This window comes from Balaenoptera musculus, chromosome 20 (genome assembly GCF_009873245.2).
Source record: "Balaenoptera musculus isolate JJ_BM4_2016_0621 chromosome 20, mBalMus1.pri.v3, whole genome shotgun sequence".
NCBI lineage: Eukaryota > Metazoa > Chordata > Mammalia > Artiodactyla > Balaenopteridae > Balaenoptera > Balaenoptera musculus.
Genome location: NC_045804.1, coordinates 24,439,720 through 24,454,547, shown reverse-complemented (window position 1 = coordinate 24,454,547; position 14,828 = coordinate 24,439,720). Strand labels below are relative to the sequence as shown.

General features: G+C 56.8%; 1 protein-coding gene across 2 annotated transcripts; it reads left to right on the top strand.

Annotated features, from left to right (window-relative positions):
- Nucleotides 1-9,622: 9,622 nt before the first annotated feature.
- On the top strand, nucleotides 9,623-14,385 carry TMEM92 (transmembrane protein 92). 2 transcript variants are annotated; one of them, XM_036837443.1, is made up of 6 exons: nucleotides 9,744-9,793; nucleotides 11,414-11,468; nucleotides 12,346-12,371; nucleotides 13,181-13,270; nucleotides 13,413-13,608; nucleotides 13,847-14,385. In XM_036837443.1, the coding sequence occupies exons 2-6, from the start codon at nucleotides 11,424-11,426 to the stop codon at nucleotides 13,958-13,960; spliced, it is 471 nt and encodes a 156-aa protein (XP_036693338.1). In that variant the 5' UTR covers nucleotides 9,744-9,793; nucleotides 11,414-11,423; the 3' UTR covers nucleotides 13,961-14,385. The 2 variants fall into 2 exon arrangements, with proteins under 2 accessions (XP_036693337.1, XP_036693338.1); XM_036837442.1 differs by lacking the exon at nucleotides 11,414-11,468 and having other exon boundaries at nucleotides 9,623-9,793.
- Nucleotides 14,386-14,828: the final 443 nt, after the last annotated feature.

Genomic DNA, 14,828 nt, shown 5'->3' with positions numbered 1-14,828 from the left:
GGACAAGAGCTGAGAGGAAGGAGGTAGGGAAGTCGGGGAGGAAATGGAGAGGCTGGGAGAGCCTGGAAAGGAGCTGGCTTCAGGCCTGGGTCTCAGGAGGAGGGAGCGTAATGGCCCAGGGATTGAGCGGAGTGGTCTTGCTGTCTGGAGGACCATGGACACATCCAAGTTCACATCTCACGCGGGTGATTTAGGGGATAAGGCTCACCCTCTCCGGGCTTTACCGACAGGTTGTGAAGAGGGAACAGGACAGCACGCGATGAGCTGACTGAGTCCCAGTCACCGCCGAGGGGATATTTTCATTCACAAGGAAAGTGGGTGTCGACAACCTGGGGAAGCAGCAGGCTGGGGTTGCTGCCTGAGGGGGGCGAGGACCTGGGGGGTCCAGAGGTGCCCAGGCATACCTGACCGGGGCTCGAACAGCCCTCCTGCGAGGTGGCAACTTGTCTCCCTATTAAACTTGATTATCCGTCTGTGCGCCAGGTCCCCACGACCCCCACCTGCCCAGAGAACGTTGCTTATGGGGCCTGAGGCTCAGACCTGTCATTTAGCTGGAGGAGGCAACACAAGCCACAGTGAGCCTTATGTGGAGAAGCATTGCCCAACTCGCGCCGGCACCAGCCCAGACACTTAGTGCCCTGTTTACCCTGGCATGGGCAGCTGGCACAGGTGGGGTTCTCCAGGGAGCTCCAGAGGCCCAGCCAGCAGACCTTCCTGGAGGCCAAAGAGGAGGTCAGGACAGCAGCTCTGTGGAGCTGAGGGAGGGGTGCACGGAGAGGCACCTAGCCCAGCTGCACCCCTGGCCCTCGCTCTGCAGCCCGCAAGGTGCCAGCCACCCCCCACCCCCAATCCCAAGCTCAGTGACCTCTCAGCTGCCCTGCAAGAGGAGAAGAGGAAATCACACGGGCCAGGCCCAGCAGGAGAAACTGCAGCTCTGATGGTTCTGGAAACTCCTCAAAAGCGCCCCCAGGAAGTGGGGGGGTGGCTGGAAGAGGTGAAGGAAGCCCCAGGACTCTGGAGCCCTGGCCGAGTGTGCCTGACACTTCTTGACTCCCCAGGTCCCAGGGACCCACCCTCAGCACTGAAAGGCACACATGGCTTCACTCAAGTGTGCACCATCACAACCCCCTGCTCCGCGTCCCCGTCCAGCCCGCCAATACTACACAGATGCTGTCTCCACATTCTTTCTCTATCAGACAGACCACAGGGACCATGTCCCCACAGCCTGCCACGCCCAGCATGCACATAACCTTCTAATACCCAGCTCATAACACAGCTTATAGGAGTCAGACACAAAGATGCTCACCCCAAGATACCCCTCCCCATGTGTAACCCACATCCCGAAATGAGGATACACACACACAGATGCGTCCTCTGTACCCTCCGTCCAGCTTCAACCACCCACACCAAGCGAAACTGAGGGGTTCTAATGCTTCAGTCCTGAGCTTCTCCCTGCCCGCATCTCCGTCCCCCTGACCCCCTCTGTCTGTCCCCCTCCGCACTTGCTGCCCCCCACCTTCAGCTTCTCTCTCTCCAGGCGATGGGCGACCCCCTAGCTGGGCCCCTTGCTCTGAGGCCTCATCTCTCCTCTCCCCCTCTGGAAATGAGGGCTGCACATCTGGGCAGCTCCCGGCAGCTACCTCTCCACCGGCCCGCAGGCTTCAGGGGGCTGGGGGCTCCAGAAGAAGGGGAGCCGCAGCTGGCAGTTGCTCAGGGGGGGGGCCCTCCCTTCCCTCTGCTCACCACCCCCCACAATGGATCGCCTACCCCTCCCCGTTCCAGGCTGAGTCATCCCTACATCTGGAGCTTCAGCACATCTGGAAGAGCTACAGCCTGTGCAGGCAGCTCCACGTGGACACCCCTCCCCCATATTGCAACTCATCCCCACCCCTCCTAGCAGCTGGGTTCCGGCCCCTCAACCCCACCTGGGCCAGGTGCCTGGTCACCTAGCAGGCAGGCGGGCACACCAGCGCCAGCCTCTGAGATGGACATCCAACGACCTCAGGGCCTCTCCCCGGTAGCAGTAACCACAGCTACTCGGTGCCCACCCCCTGAGCAGGCCGGGCAACACTGGCCTTGGGGGAGGCCAGGCCCTGGTCTGGGGGAGGCAGGCGAACCGAGCGCTGAGCCGGCAGAGGGAGTTTATCCTGGCACCCGGCCCTGAAGCCAAACATCCTTCGCTAACCTCGCAGACACATCAAAGCTGGCCAGGCAGGGGCCCTTCAGCAGAGGAAACCTGCAGTCCTGGCAGCCTGACAGCCTGGCTCTGGGCACTGGACCACCCTGTGTCCCACTCGGCAGCCCAGGCTCAGGTTGGGCACAGCAGCCCTGGGGGGGTGGGCAGAAGGGGACACTTCTACCCCATCCCTCTCCGCTACCAACCTGCCTCCCCACCTCAGCGCTGCAGAGAGAGTGGTGATTTGCCCTGGGGAGGGTGGCACAGCTGGCACCAGGACTTAGCTTTGGTCCCTACAACAGGGTTCCCTCTCAAACTTGCCCCCTCCCACCCTCTAGGCAGGAGAGGCTGACGGAGGGGCTCACTTTTTCTGTGCCTCAGCCTGGAAGAGGAGTGGATGCTGAATTGCAGGGGCACCAACTTCACCCCCCAGGCTGGCTTGTTCAGGAAAGGACCCCTCCAGGTAGATGAGGGAGGATGGAGAGGGCAGGGGGCTTAGGGGCTGGGAGAAGAACGGAGCTTCAGAAGATAGAAGCTGAAGCAGAGTCGGAAGAGGAGAGCTGGGCTGCAAGCCACGGGCCTCTCTCCAGGGACAGCAGGGGCCGAGGAGGAAGAGGGGCTGTGAGGTGCTAACAAGGGAGGAAGGAAGTGCTAACAGGGCCACTGGGGTGAGGGGGACCCTGGAGGCAGCCCACTAAAGGCTGGCCTGGGGATAAGGAAGCTGGGGGTTGCTGAGAGAGGGCTGCCACATCCCCACAGGAAGCTGGGTGGTGTGCATACACGTATGTACACACATGCAGACACACACTGCATGCGCCCACCCACGCGTGCATGCACACTGACTCTAGCCAAGTCTGTCCTCGGCTGGGGGCCAGATGATGTGGCTGCTTAGAGGAGCTATGATTTGCGGAAGAATGTGATCTCTGCCCACCTCGCTTCCCCGCCCCTCTGCTCACACTCATTCTTTGCCTAACGCCCAGGTCCCTAATTGGTGAACAGTTTCAAGGATGTCCCAAGCTGTGCTTTCTCTGCATTTTAGTCTGAGTCCCCAGACCCTTTAGAAGCCCTCCCCTCAATATGCCCAGCCCACAGAGGGGCTATCCTTTCCAATGGCAGCCCTGAACCCCCAGCTTGTTTGGGACTGGGAAGTTCTTCTGAAGTCTAACCACAGTCCCCTGTAACATTTGGATCTGAGCAGAGGCACCCACAAGCGGGGTGCAGAAGAGCCCTCTTTCAACGGGCCAACAAGAGCAGAGCTACAAAGTGGGGGCCCTAGGGGTTCCTCAACCCCTTTCTTTTCTCTAACTACAGGGTCCTATCTCTAAGAGCCAACATCGAGGGTAGGGGTGGGAGAGGGGTTGTAGGGGGGAAGGGGCAGGGAAGACTTGGGGAGAAGGAGCCCCAGAAGCAGGGGACCAGGGCTGGGGGGCTCTGAAGACCCTTAACCTGAGTTAAGCCCCTCCCATCTGAGTCTTAGTGGCTGTGCTCCATCTGCCACCCCAGACAGCCAAAGCTCGTTAGCTCAGCCTTCCCCCTGACTCCCCACCACCTACCTCCTGGAGGTGTTTCCCCTCCCACCCCTGGCTGTGCCCCGGAAACCTACACTTTGGAAGGATAATGGCTCCCAAATGCCGTTTTTGTCTCTGCTAAGACTCCGGGAAGGTGAGCATTAGTTGAGCTCCTCCAACCCACTCATTAGGATAATAAGCTCCCTGCACACCGTTAATTGTCAGGTGGCATGCCCCCCTCCATCCTCCTGGCTCACGGGTTTGTGGCTCAGCCCGGGGGTCAGTTCAAGCCATTATCTCCCCACACCCACACCCATCACCTCGAGAATGAGTGACAGGCCGGTGGGCTTCAGTTTTCAAAGAGATGCTGGGAAGGAGACTCAGACCCTGGTCTCATGGCCAGGAATTCCTACTGGCCACCCAGCATGCATCTGCCTCTCTTGGAAGGTGGACAGTGAGCCAAGCATGCCTCGCAGCATGTCCCGCAGGAGGTGCTCAATCCCTGGGGTGCCGTCTCACCCACACAGGGGGTATGTGTACACTTGGGGAGGAAACAGGAAGCAGAAGAGGTGGATTCCCCAAACCACACAGCCCGTGGAAACGGGGAGCCCGGTCAAGTCTGGAACAACCCCCCTAACCGAGAGCCCCCCACCAATGACTCTGAGAATTAATTCCCCATCCCCTGGGAGAAATCTGGCCCCTGAGCAGCCAGTGTTTACTTGGAACAAAGCACCATGGGAAATGAAAGCTGAATCAGAACTGGGCGGGCCCCTGCAGCCTGGTGGGAACATTAGGGCATGTACACACATCTTCGAGCGAGAATGGCCACGGGCATCAGAGAGGCCCAGAGAAAAGGCTTGGGTGGGGGTGAGCAGGGAGGGGACCATCACTTCTTGCGGGAGAATCCAAGTCCGGGAAGCCTTTCTGGAGGAGGTGGTATTTGAGCTGAACCTTGAAGGATGGATCGGAATTTGTTAGGTTGCAGGGAGGGCATGGGGCAGGTGTGCAAGGTGCAGAGGAAAGGAGGGAAGCAGAAAGGGCTGGGCGTGTGGCTGGAGAGAACATAGGACAGGGAGAGCGAGCACACCATGAGGACAGGTGAAGGACCCAAGGTCCCATCTCAGGTGAAGGTCTCCCTGAGAGGGAACTTTATTCAGGCAGAAGTGGGGAGCTTCTGGAAGTTAGGGAATAAGAGGGTGACATGCCCCCACAGGGGCAAGGAGGAGACCAGGCTGGAGGCCTTGAGGACAGCCCTGATGGCCCTGGGGAGCCACACTGGATGGGGGCAGTCAGTGGCAGGGGGACAACTGTGAATGAGCACATCACACCCCCATGAGGGCGAGGGGGGCAGCCACTGTGAGGCCAGCCCAGGCAGTGCTCAGCGGGAGTTGGGGGAGCAGAAGTGGGGGACAAGCCAGGAAGAGAGGGAACTGCTCAAATCTCTGGACCCAGCACCACTGCCATATCCGGTCCCCTGTGGCCCTCTAGGAGTAGTCCACACAAGGTCATCCTCTGAGCTTGGTCACCCATCCCACTGCCTCTGACCTGGCCCTTGGGTGGGGCCCAAAGCATTTAATGGACAGCAGAGGGGGCTAGCGAGCAGGGCATCTGGGGGAAATTGGAGCTGGACTTTGGGTGGCCCATCCAGAAGGGCTGAGAACAATTCTCAGAGGGAAGCAAGACCGTTAATCCTTGGCACCTCATTCTCTGCCTCCATGTGAAATAAGGAGAAAAAGCTTTGGGCCCCTTTCCTCTGCCAGGACTGAAACATTTATTGCTTATTATTATTTTCTGTGTGTGTGTGTGTGGTTTTTTTTGAAGTATAGTTAATTTACAATTTTGTGTTAGTTTCAAGTGTACAGCAAAGTGATTCATATATATTCTTTTTCAGATTCTTTTCCATTATAGGTTATTACAAGATATTGAGTAGTTCCCCGTGCTATACAGTAGGTCCTTGTTGTTTGCCTGTTTTATATATAGTAGCATGTATGTGTTAATCCCAAACTCCTATTTATCTCTCCCCCCACCCCCACTATTCCCTTTGGTAACCATGTTTGTTTTCTATGTCTGTGAGGCTATTTCTGTTTTGTAAATAAGTTCACTTGTATCAATTTTTTAGATTCCACATATAAGTGATATCATATGATATTTATATGTCTCTGACTTACTTAATACGATAACATCTAGGTCCATCCATGTTGTTGCAAATGGCATTAGTTCATTCTTTTTTATGGCTGAGTAATATTCCACTCTGTGTGTGTGTGTTTGTGTGTGTGTGTGTGTGTGTATACACCACATCTTCTTTATCCATTCATCTGTTGATGGACATTTAGGTTACTTCCATGTCTTGGCTATTGTAGCTTATTATTATTAAGGTAATATTTATTTACCATTACTGTATGCCAGACACTGAGCCGCTTATTTCATCTTCACAATGACCCTAAGTGACAAGGGAGGTACTGTTATCCACCCCCGCACCCCCTTCACAGATGAGTTTAGAAAGGCACAAAGAAGTTTGGTTTCTTGACTAAGATCACCCAGCACACCATAGCAAGTGGCACACTTACTAATACAACCTAACACTGTCCCTGCAGACAGAGAGCCAGCTTACAGCAGAACATCCTGGGGACTTTGGAAAGAAAGATCCCAGCCCAGCACCATAAGTCATTCATGGGTATCAGTGTCCACCACAGTATGGCGGGGAGGGGGCTGAGAGGAACAGAACGCAGCCTGGCTCTTGCACCTTACCCAGGGCTTGGCCCCCAGCCTGGGCTGAGCCAGGCTGCACAAGGCCTCCCACGGCAGCTCCCAGTGAGGGGTTCCTCCATCCCAAGCAGCAGCTCCCCAGGCCCGACATGTGTGCCGCCTCTGACGCTGCCACTGGGTGTGGGGTCTTAAGACCTGCGTGGTTTGGTCTTGACTCAGCTCCAGTGTCCCCCTGTGACTTGGCCTTTCGGCCCCTCTGGGCTCCAGCTGGCTTCTCTGAGAAGAGAGCGGGTGGACCAGCTGACCTCCGAGGCCCTTCCAGCTGGGCCCTTGTAGGGCACACAATCAGCTCCTTCTTTATGGAATGGGCCAGGGAGGCTTGAGCCAGTATGAAGACATTTCAACTTTGCTGCTTTTGGGAAACCCCAGATGGCATCTGGAGTGGAATCTAGAAGGACCCACTGACTGCATGAGGTCTCTGGGCCTCCCTGCCCCCATGTCCCTGTATGTCTGAGCATACACGTACATGCGTGCACACACTGCCCACCCACTGCCAGACTGAGTGTTGAACAGATGTTGTCCTTGTCCAGGACCCTCCTGCCTCTAGACAAGAAAAGGCCCGGGTCTCCTCAGTCTGGGGCCCCACTGTGCCCTCACCCCCACCCGACCTCACCCACCAGGAATGCTGGGGCCATGGGAGCCATGGTGGACGCTGACAACAGCACTTGGTGTTCTTGGCCTGAGCTGGGACTGCCCACCTCCCATCTGCAGGAAGGAGCACAGAAAGGAAGTCTGATGTCATGAAAAAAACTGGGGATCCAGAGGCAGATTCCAGAGGCCCTCTGGACGCTGCCCAGGAGCCTCATTTTCCCACTGGGGAGATGTGGGGCAGGGGGTAGAGTAGCTATTCTCCTATGACATTTTAGGGATGTGGGTAGGGTTGCCGGATTTAACAAATAAAAATACAGGACACCCAGTTAAATTAGAATTCCAGATAAACAACAAATACATTTTAGTATAAGTATGCCCCAAATATTGCATGGGACATATTTATTTATACTAAAAAGTTATTCATTGTTTATCTGAAATTCAGATTTAACCGGGCATCCGGTATTTTGTCTGGCAACCCTACATCTGTGTCGGTGGACGCCAGAAGGAAGCAATGCCATCCTCCTGCCCTCCTCTGGCTCCTCCTCAGGGCACCAACCTGCCTGGTCCCTTCACCTCTTCAGCCTCCCACGTCTACCCCTCAAGCTCCTCCATGCCCTTCTCAGCACCCTCATTCCACTCCCTAGGATACCCTCCTCCCCTAAGCTCAGCCATCTTCCTCTCCCCTAAGGGCCACACCTCCGCAGGGCTCCAGGCCTGGGCAGAGAGGCAGATTAGGGGTGTCTCAGGTCTTGGGTGTTGGTGCAGCGGGGCCCTGGAATCCCAAGTTAGCAACAAGTTCACTAAGGAAGCAGCAGCGTGGGTGCTGCTAGGAGAAAGCTCCAGTACTCTCTGGACTAGGTCCACCTTGGCAGAGGGGTGGGCTAGGTCCAGAGCCAACTGCTGGGGGAGGAGGAAAGACGTGCCGTGCCCCCCCACCCAATTCCTTTCAACAAGATCAGTCACCAGGAACTTCAAATAGAGAGGGCATTCTCCTGGGCCAGACCCCAATTCAGCTTGGATCAGGAAACTGGAAGATTCTGTCCTTAGGGGCCAAGAGATAATGAGAAACAGAGACAGAGAGAGAGAGAGAGTCCAGGAGATTTGGTGAGAAACAGACACAGAGACAGGGAGACACAGGACCAAACCAGAGACAAGGGAAATGGAAACAGAGACAGAAAAACAGACACCTCCACTGAGACAGACAGAAATTAACAAAGAGGAGAAACAGAGATAGGAAAACAGGGAACACGTAGAAATGAAGAGAAAATGCATGGAAACAGAGACGGGGAGAAACTGAAACAGGAAAACAGAGACTGGGAGAAATGGGGCGGACCAAGGAGAGGTTAAACATAAGACCGAGAAAACACGACTGGGAAAGATGAGAAACAGAGATAAGGAGAAAGCGGTGAGAGAAAAAAGAAAAAGAAGCCAAAGGACGACGGCTGTCCTTTCCTACTAGGTTGGGGCTAGTTTTCAGTGGCAAAGTCAGATTTGAGACGCAGCAGGAGACGTCTAAATACCTAAGAACTGATCCTCTCCTGGAGCCCTCCCCCTTTCCCCAGGTCTGGCAGCAGCACCCCACCCACCATCGCCTTTTCGCCCCCGTCCTCAGGGGTCCGGGCTCCATCTCTCCAACTCCCACAAGGTCTCCTTACGTCTCATCTGTGTTTGGGCGTCTGGCTCTCACCCTCCGCGTATCGCCCACCGAGACGGCCTCCCACCGCACACTCCAGCCGGGTCCCCCCGGAGGGAGCCCAGGGAGACCCAGCCCCAGGTCCCAGCCCCGCGCTGCCCGGCTCCGGGGGAAGCCCGCGTTGAGCGATGCTGCCACCTGCCGGCCGGATCCGGGAAGCACAGCACGCCTCCGGGGCGGGGCGCGGCCGCCGCTGGTCTGAATCCAGCCCCTCCCGGCCGGGATCGCGTCCGCGGGGTCTCTCCAGAAATCTGGATGGGCCTGCTCGCACGCGCCCCAGCTCGCCTGGCTGCCGCTCGGCCCCAGCTGCGGACTCAGGCACTAGTCTCTGAATCCTGGGGCCTTAATTTCCACTGTAGTCAAATGGAGGAAGTGTACCAACGCCTCCTCCCAGGATTTCAGGGAGGGTGGGGGCGGAGTACGAATGTACTAGTGATCTACCCTAGGTTCTCCTGACCCAGAAATCAATCAGGCCGTCCCTCCCTCCCTTCTTGGCCAAAAAAAAGAAAAAAAAGTGACACCTCCCTCCGTTGTAATCCCCTCAATCCACTCCAGGGCCTTCGCTTCCTCTCTCCCTCAACCTCTGCCCCCCAGAAGTCCATGTGGGTAGGGACTTCCAGTGGTCCAGCTCCCTCTGCCTGCATCCTCTCTCCATCTGGTAGGCGCAGCAGTCCCTCTCAAGCTTGGGATCACTTAGAGGGTGGAGCAGTTGAGGGTTGGGAAGGGGTAGCTCAGCAGTCTTAAACTGACACCACAATATTTTTTAATCAGATAATCTCTTCTACCTCCCATTTCCCAAAACCCAACCCACACTTCTTTCCCTCCCTTCCCCCCTCCCCCTCCCTTCCCGGGTCCGGCCCACCCCCGGTGCATCAGCTCCGCCCCCATCCCGAGGCGGGGCCCTATAGGTGGAGAGTCGTGGGATAGGTCGCGGCCCCGCCTCTCCCCTCCTCCCCCTACACAAGGAAGCTCAGTGGCCCCCGTGCCAGGATGTCAGACACCTGGGTCCCCGGCCTAGTACCCACCTTGCTGCTCGGCCTGCTGGCCGGCCTCCAACAGGTGAGCGCTTGGGAGGTAAAGCTGTGGAACTTTCGGGGCCCTATTCTTGTGGGTCGGGGACCTGCTTCTGGCTCCCAATCACCACCTTCCATTGTCAGGATTTCCTCGTGACCACATGCAGTTAGCAACTTCCTTTCTCTTTTTGCCGGGGAGGTAAGAGCAGAAGGAGGCCCTGAGAAGGCCTGGGTTCCTTCACCTCGTGGGGGACTGTGTCGTGGGAACTACTCGCGCCCACCGCCACCTGACACTTAGCTCCTCTTGGTGAGTGGGGACTTTGACCCTCACGTTAGCCTTGGCTCGTTCTTCTCGCTGCATCAGAAAGCGGGGACTAGCGGAGGGCCTGAGGTCTGGACTGAGATCTGGACGCCTGGCCGGCCTATCTCCCCAGCTCCATTCTTCACAGTGCTGGGTGACCTTGGGGAAGTCCTAGCCCTCTCTGGGACTGTGTTTCTCTGCTTGTGCCCCAGAGGAAAGAGGCTCCCTCTTCCCTTTCTAGGAGTGGGGGTAGGATTCCAGCTGGTCATAGGATTTGATCTGGCTGCCTGACCCAAGGCTGGGGTGACCTCTGAAACCTGTGATTTCCAAGGATGAGGCAGGGTTTCAACACCTCCTCACCCCTCCCTGCCCCAGTGATGGGGGCAGTCTATCCAGTTTTGGGATGGGAGATTATCCTAGAAACTGACATAGGTCTAGAACATGGGTTTTTAACTTCTATGTAAGAGTCTGAGGGAAGGCCCAGGCCTGCTCCCCACAGCATTCACTGACTGCTGAGCGGCTCTGCTCCAGAAGCCCTGTTACTCCTTCTCTATCACCAGCGGTGGGTTTGTGCCAGCACTAGGCTGAGCATCCTTTTGTTGGTTCCTCCCAACAACTCCAGGGGGCAGGCTGTTAATGCCCCCAGTCCACATGTAAGTAAGTTGAAACTGCCCAAGATTACCCCAACACTTGATACCGCCTCAGTCGAGACCACCACCTGTTTAAAATGGGGGTGGGGGGAGAGAATCTGGGAGAGGATCCCCTACTCCTCCAAACAGGAGCTCAAGATTAATTCAGTAAACCTGTTCATTGTTTGTCTTTCTTAGTTGGGGGCCAGGAGAGGGGGGAGGGACAGCGGATGGGATCTGAGGGAAAGGAGGTACACTGAGTGCCTGGACCCCTTGGGCTGTCCCCAACTCTGCAGTCACCTTACCCTCTCTGGGCCAACCTGCAGGGGTTCATTCCTGCTCCTGACCCCACTGGCCAAGACTTGTGGGAATCAGCCCAACTATTATTGGCTGTCACTGGTATTCTTAGCTTTATTGTTGTTGTCATTAACAGTTAAACTGTTATTTCAAGGTATAAAGATATGGTGGTCTTGGGACTTCCCTGGCAGTACAGTGGTTAAGACTGCACGCTTCCACCGCAGGATGCAAGGGTTTGATCCCTGGTCAGGGAACTAAGATCCTGCATGCTGGTGGCGCAGCCAAAAAAAAAAAAAAAGACATGGTGGTCTTGCCAAAGTTGGCTTCTTATTCTTGAGCCATGGTTGTTTATCTCCCTGGAGGCTGGGGTGGGGTGACAGATAACCTCCCGTTTGCTGTGTTCCTCTACCTGCATTCCTCCCCCACGGTCTGGGAGCAGCCAGGATGAAATGAAACCAGGTTGTCAGTGCTCTTTCATTCATTCTGCCAAAATCGTGAGTATTGGTTTTCAATAGACAAAAATCCCTCCCCTGGTGGGGTTTACATTCTACTGAGGAGACAAACAAGTAGCAAGATAAAGTAAAATATATAGCATGTTAGATGTTGACAAGAGCTATGCAGATAAAGTAAGCACAGTTAGGGGAAAGGGAGTGCTTTGGGGGAGTAGATGTAATTTTAAGTAAGATGGTCAGAGAAGGTGCTGGAGCCAGCCTCTCAGATACCTGGGGAAAGAACTTTCCAAGCAGGGCTTATGCACATATTTGCTATTAATCAGGTTAAATTCCGTAATGATAGCCTCCATGTGGCACAGGACTAGTGCAAAAGAGGGAGGGAGGGAGGAGCTTGTTCCTGCAGGCATGTGTAAAACAGCCAGACGTGCTCAGAGAACTCCCAGCGGGTGGGTGTGCAGGAGGGCCAGGGGGAGTGGGAATGGGGGATAGGGCTGGTCATGGTGTCTGGGCCCCAGGGAGCCACTGAAGGAGGCTTCCAGCAAGGTTGTAGGTGTTCAGATTTGTGGGATAGAAACCTGCAGCAGTGTTGGGAGTGACGGGGTGGGCGCGGGGGTTGCTGGAGTCCTGGCCGTGGCGGGGATGGATTGGAAGGATGGTGAGAAGGCGTGAGCTTACAGACCTGGGGGTGAGCAAATGTGGCAGGAGGTGTGGTGAGGAGAGGAAGGAGAGCTGGGGCCACGAGGTGGCGCTGGGGCTGCAGCCACCGACCCGGCGAACATGTGGAGGGAGGTGGAAAGCAGGTGTGGGGGAAGATGCTGATCCTCTGGGACCTGCTAGCAGTGAGGTACCTGGGCAGCATCTGGGTGGAAACCCCAGCCCCCAGTTTATGACCCAAACCTCCGCCTCTTTTCTTCCACAGGCTGCAGCCACATGTGGTCTCTTCTTGTAAGTCTGGGATTTGGGCTGTAACTTCCAGTGTGGGGAGGAGACATCCCAAATCCTGCCCTGCCTGCCTTCATCATCCTCACCCTCTCCCCTTCTAGCCAGAAACCATACCCCCACCCAGAGAGGGAGACTCCACCCCTCACTCCTTCCACCAGCCTAGCGACGGGCAGTTTCACATTTGCGGGCCAATCCCCATCCTTCTTACTCCATTCTTGGTCCATCTCCCCTCTGAGGGTCCCCCTGGAAGCGAGGGCAAACGCTCTCACTCTATAAACGCTAAGAAGCCCAAGCACCATGAGGAGGGGCTGAGGCGGGTGGCCTCTGGGCAGCCAAGTGTTTCCACCAGTCAGCCCTGGATGTTCCAGGAACACCGTGTCCCTCCCACCTCCTGCTCCGTGGGCACCAGCACCAGCTCACTCCTCCTGGAATTAGCTCCTGGACCCTCCCCACCGTCCCTCTCCCTCTACACCTCCTTAGAGTGATGTTGTAGCCACTACAACACTCAGTCCCCACACCTGCCCAGTGAGGTCGACAGGACCTTCATTACACCCATCTTATAGATGAGGAAAGTGAGGCCCAGCAAGGAATGTAACTTGGCATGAGTGCAAGAGGCCAGTAGTGAGCTGAGCCTGAAACCCAGGTCCTGATCCCAGCCCCAGGTTCCTCCCACTGAGCCCAGGGGGGCCTGTACCTCCACCCTGCTAGGCGTGTGGCTCGTGCCCTGAGCGCACGGGTGAGTTTTAGGGAAGCTGGGATCCTTCTGCCTCCCCACCTTGGTACCAATGGCCTCTCTCTGACCCGGTCCACAGCACCTGCCCTAAAGGGTTCAACTGCTGTGGTAACAGCTGCTGCCAAGAGTACCAGCCAGAGCAGTACGAGCTCTTCTCTGGCCCCTTGAGGTGAGCCTTGGGCCAGTTCCTCTGGCCCACACAGGACTGGACTGGACTTCCTGCTGAGGGGTGGGTGTAGGTCAGGGGAGGGAGGGAGGTGCAGCGGGGATGGCTGGAGACTCAGGCTGATGTTGGTGGTTCCTTACCCCAGGATCTTTGTCATCGTCTTTCTGATCATCATACCCCTCTTGTGCATCTGTGGCCTGGCTAAGCGCTTCTGTCGCAACTGCAGAAAGTCGGAGCAGAACCCCCCAGCGGATCATGAGGGGCCCCCAGAACGGCCCCCCATTACTCCCGCAGAGAGGGTCACAGCATCCATTTCTGAGCCCCCACCCCCCTACAGTGAGGTGGGTATCCACCCCAACCCCTGCCCTGTCCCTCAGCTCTCTGTGCCTCCCCATTCAGATTTTTAGAGCAACGGGGGCAGTGGAGGGTGTCCTTAGGCCAAGCCTCTGGGCCCTAGGGAGGGCTCTGCAACCAGCGTCGGGTCACCCTTCTCCCTGGTAGACATGCCACCACCGGCACATGGGTGGCAGTGGCCGGTGGCAGGCCCTGAGAAGTCTCTGTCCCCTCCTTTCCCTGCAGATTATCCTGAAGCCCGTCGCGGGTCTGCCTCCCGTGGAGCCACCCCCTCCCTACAGCTTCAGGCCTGAGGAACACGCCGGCGTGCGCAGCGGCATCGATAACCCCACCTTCTGAACCACCTCCTGCCTGGAACCTTGTCATCGGCCGCCTCCTCCCCAGGGCCTCCTGGATCAAGCCAGAGACTCGCCCCCCGCCCGTCGTGCCAGACCTCTGGCCATTCTTGGCTTTAACTTATTGCTTTTCCTACCCCGGTTCCACGCCAGTTGCTTCTCTTGTCCCAAGGGCTGGTCTGGAGTGACATGTCCACCCCTCCCTCACCCGCGCCGTTGCAAGGTAGAGGCTGCCTGGAGGAAAGTGTGAACAGCTGGAGGTGCCCAGCAGTGGAACGAGCTGCTCTGAGAGTGGAGGGAGCTGCGCTCTGGTGGTACGAGTGTGGACTGGACGGCCAGCTCTGAGATGTTTTGCAGGGCGCTGATGCACTCTGGGAGACAGGACTGCCTGAGCTCTACCTGGGCTCTGCTTTCCATTCTACCTGACTAGAGAAGACCCCATTGTACCCTCCCCTCCCCTGCAACATGAGTTCTCACTAAATCTGAGAGTCTGCCTCTGACTGTGTGGGGAGGTGAGCCCAGGCAATGCTGGGGGACACGGCTGGGGGGGCGGGTCACTGTGCCTGAAATCCCACCACTGATGAGCCTGGGAGGACAGTACATCTGTGGGCCACCCTCTGGGAGAGGATCTTGGCAGATGCTTTGACCTCTGGTTCCTTGAGGTCTCTGGGTGCCACAGAGCCTGGACGGGGAATGGGGATGGGGTGGGAGTGACCATTGTGTGCTTCCTCATCCTACCCTCCGGCTGCTTTCCCTTGGGACACATAGAGCTCAGCTCTCTGACTCTCTCACCACGGGGGTGGGGAGGGGGCAGTGGGCAGGCGAGCTGGGGCAGGGCCTGGAAGACCTTGATCTGCCCCACCCTGGAATCT